Source organism: Daktulosphaira vitifoliae, unplaced genomic scaffold, assembly GCF_025091365.1.
Source record: "Daktulosphaira vitifoliae isolate Bord-2020 unplaced genomic scaffold, ASM2509136v1 Scaffold_154, whole genome shotgun sequence".
NCBI classification, from domain to species: domain Eukaryota; kingdom Metazoa; phylum Arthropoda; class Insecta; order Hemiptera; family Phylloxeridae; genus Daktulosphaira; species Daktulosphaira vitifoliae.
In genome coordinates, this window is record NW_026099722.1 from 19,265 (window position 1) to 22,698 (window position 3,434).

General features: G+C 24.6%; 1 protein-coding gene across 1 annotated transcript in view; it reads left to right on the forward strand.

Moving 5' to 3' along the window:
* LOC126909160 (uncharacterized) overlaps positions 1–3,434 on the forward strand; it is a gene marked incomplete at its 3' end in the record, with an annotated part of 10,184 nt that overhangs the window by 2,216 nt on the left and 4,534 nt on the right. Inside the window, exons 2-4 of the mRNA XM_050691583.1 lie at positions 2,291–2,345; positions 2,707–2,851; positions 3,205–3,386. Coding sequence (XP_050547540.1) covers positions 2,310–2,345; positions 2,707–2,851; positions 3,205–3,386 — 363 coding nt within the window. The remainder of the gene's footprint in view (positions 1–2,290; positions 2,346–2,706; positions 2,852–3,204; positions 3,387–3,434) is intronic.

The following is a 3,434-nucleotide window of genomic DNA, read 5'->3' on the forward strand; positions in this document are numbered from 1 at the left end:
AAAAAAAAAAAAAAAAAAAAACACATCTTAGTAAAACCAATACCTTCTCAGCTTCACATCGAAGCTAAAATTGTGAAAACTATTAAAAAATAAAAAAAAACGCAAAATATTTACTGTATCATAAGTTATGAAAGATTTCAAAACCTGGTAGAACAGCTGTTTAAATATTTTTCGTTTCAGGAGGGAAACCCAAATCCAAAAAAAAAATTTTAGTTAATTTGTTTATCTATAAAATGATATATTATATGCAAAAAAAAAAATAAACAATATTTATTTTGTTTTTAAGAATGGATGACCGAGATTTTAATCGAACTGATTTTCCAAACTTTTATATTATATCTCAGAAAACTATAGTAATACCTAGACATTTAAAATTTTTGACGTTTTAAATAGCAAATAATTTCCGTTTAATAACAAAACTATTCCAGGGGGTTAATTATGAGATAAAACAATGCGTGTTATTCTCCCAGCCCCTTACGTATAATTCATCAATACAGGCTACACCCACACGTTCACTATATGTATTAAATTGCTTGTAATTCATATGAAAGCTAATCATTATTTCATTTTTATAACAATAATGGTTCTTTTTCAGTTGCTTTATTCAAAAAATTAATTTTCCATTACCATACCTTTTATCCTAAACTTGTATCAAAATTACATTTTCAAATGGCAACCACATTTCTTTTTTAATCATCAAAGTTTGATGATCAGATATATTCAATTTGATAAAAAAATGTTTATTACTATTTTAATTTCAACGAGTTATAGCTGTTTAAAATTTAGACGNCAACGAGTTATAGTTGTTTAAAATTTCGACGTAATCAGAAAAATTGTAGATATTATTTAATATAGTAACGTTATGATGTTGTTAAACGCTATCGGTTAATTGTTATAATTCAAATAACAAAAATTAATAAAATAAGAATCGGCTTGTGCTGTATATGGTGAGAACTTGATATTGTGGTTCTATGGGGGTCGTATGGTTGGAAGGTTTAGAACGACAAAGACAAGTAGATATAAAAATAATATACGCAGTACCTCTAATTGAGGTGTAATAAACTTTTGTCTGGTTAGTTTCTAATGTCCTACCTAAGAGGCCAAAAAATGCCAGAGCCAGTCCACAAATACCAGAGCCTAACTTATACAGTAGAAATGAAGCTAGGTTTTTTAAAACATCTTTAAGGCAACGAAACGGTGGAGCCAGTTTACGAATACCATATAACGTTCTATTGTATAATATTTTAACCAACCAGTCAAAATTAACATTTAAAGATATTGATCTAATAAATTATCTATTGCTTCGTCGTTCTCTACTCAGATTTATTAACTCTAAATAATTGGGATAACATAAATTTACTTATTTCTTTTCTTCTTGCAAATTGCTGTGAAGTGATTCAATAAATATTTCGTTATGTATATATATACTCAGTGGTATTGGATTCGTACTTCGTCACATGATAAAAAATTAAAACAAATTCTTTTCGTGTGGATATATAAGCAAGAAGCATAAAAAGATAACCGACAACAACACGGGGTCGTGGCTAACAATTGTTTTTTTAATTGAATTCGGTGAAAGCGAACTCTAGTCTGAAAAGATTTCTGTGTTTTTTATAGTGAATGATAGTACCCCAGGGATACTGTTGTCAGCGCTTTTAGTGATCTTTTTAGTTTATTGTATCTAATTATACACTACATAGTTATTATATTGAGATAGCATATTTAACAATGGATACATTGACTTATATATATAAATAATAAGAAATTGTGTTGAACAGTATACATGTTACGACAGATAAGTTATTTTTTTGTTTATAAGTAATATAAAATAAAGATTATCAATTTTTTATTGATAATTATCAATTACATTATATTGCAATATACGTATATGCCAAACAATTGGCCATACACGACATAACAGAAATTCCATAAACTGTATATTCTATTATGTTTTAAACAACTAGCATTTATCGATTTACAATCCAAAAAGGTTGTAACTTGCAGCACTTGTTATATAATGTATTATATTATATTGTTAATTTTACACACTAAAGTGTTAGTTGTATACAATTTTATTACAATCATAAATGTTTTATACGTATATTATTGGTCATAATTATCCTACAGTATAATACTGTAGAATAACTTGAAACACTAAATAACAGATAATTTATTTAAAATAAATAAAATTGTGTCGTTGCGTTTTATTATTTTTGCATTCCCTAATTCTTAAGATACATTAATATAAAAAATATTTAAAAATAGAAAAATTAAAAAATCTATTTTCTAGATCAATCAATTTGCAAAACATGATTTATTTGAGATTTCAAACAATTCTGTCTATTGTAAGTAAAAATAAATCCATAAATTACCATTATTAAATGGTAATTTATGGATTTATTTATTTACTATCTTTTTATATACCTGTTTTTTTTTTTATGAAAATAAATTTTTGTATGATTTAAAACAATATAAGGATTATATAATTATAAGGCTCAACTCCACAAAATAAAAAAAACACTCAAAAAAAAAAAAAAATTTAATAACATATCTTAAAGCACATTCATTTTAAAGCGTTTTACGATAGTAATAATAATCACTGTTAAATTTTTGTCAATATGGTTTCGGTTATGCACAATACTAATTNAAATTTTTGTCAATATGGTTTCGATTATGCACAATACTAATTGTACTATTTTTTTTTAGGGACTAATAGTATCCACATCAGCAGAAATTAATCTTGATCAAGTTATCAATTATTTATCATCGAAAAATTTACCAAAAGCACAAGTTGCATTTCATAATTGCATTGCCAAGTTAAACGTAAAAGGTCTTGAACAAACGAATTATGGTAAGACATTTAAGAATCTTTGAAATCTTTATATATTTAAAATTATACGTTGATCTACAAATTTGAAAAAAAAACATAATTTTTATTTAATTAAGTAGAAAATCATTAAAAATCATAAAAATCATTTCAATGCCCTAATAAAATCCAAATACAAATGCTAAAAATATTTACAAGAATACGACCTATTTAGTTTTGTAAAATATGTGAATGATTCTAGTAAATTTAGTAAAAAATGGATTCCATCATGATAACATTTCAACAGTATTATAAAGTTATAATTCAAGCCAACCAGTATTTGAATATAAAATTCATATATATAATTAATTTATAAATATTAATTTGTAATTTTACAGAAGAAATCAATACATTTTTATGTAAATTAAGAGATAATATAATTTCTCGTGAAATGGATCCAAATGAAATGAGTCAAAAATTGGTTGAATATTTAAAATTAGATAAATCTATTATTACCAAGAACTTTGATAATTGTTGTACAGATTTCCACTCAAGATTGTTTTCATTAGAAAATCTTGGGGTATAAAATAACAAAATATTAATATTAATAATATTTCAATGGTTTTTA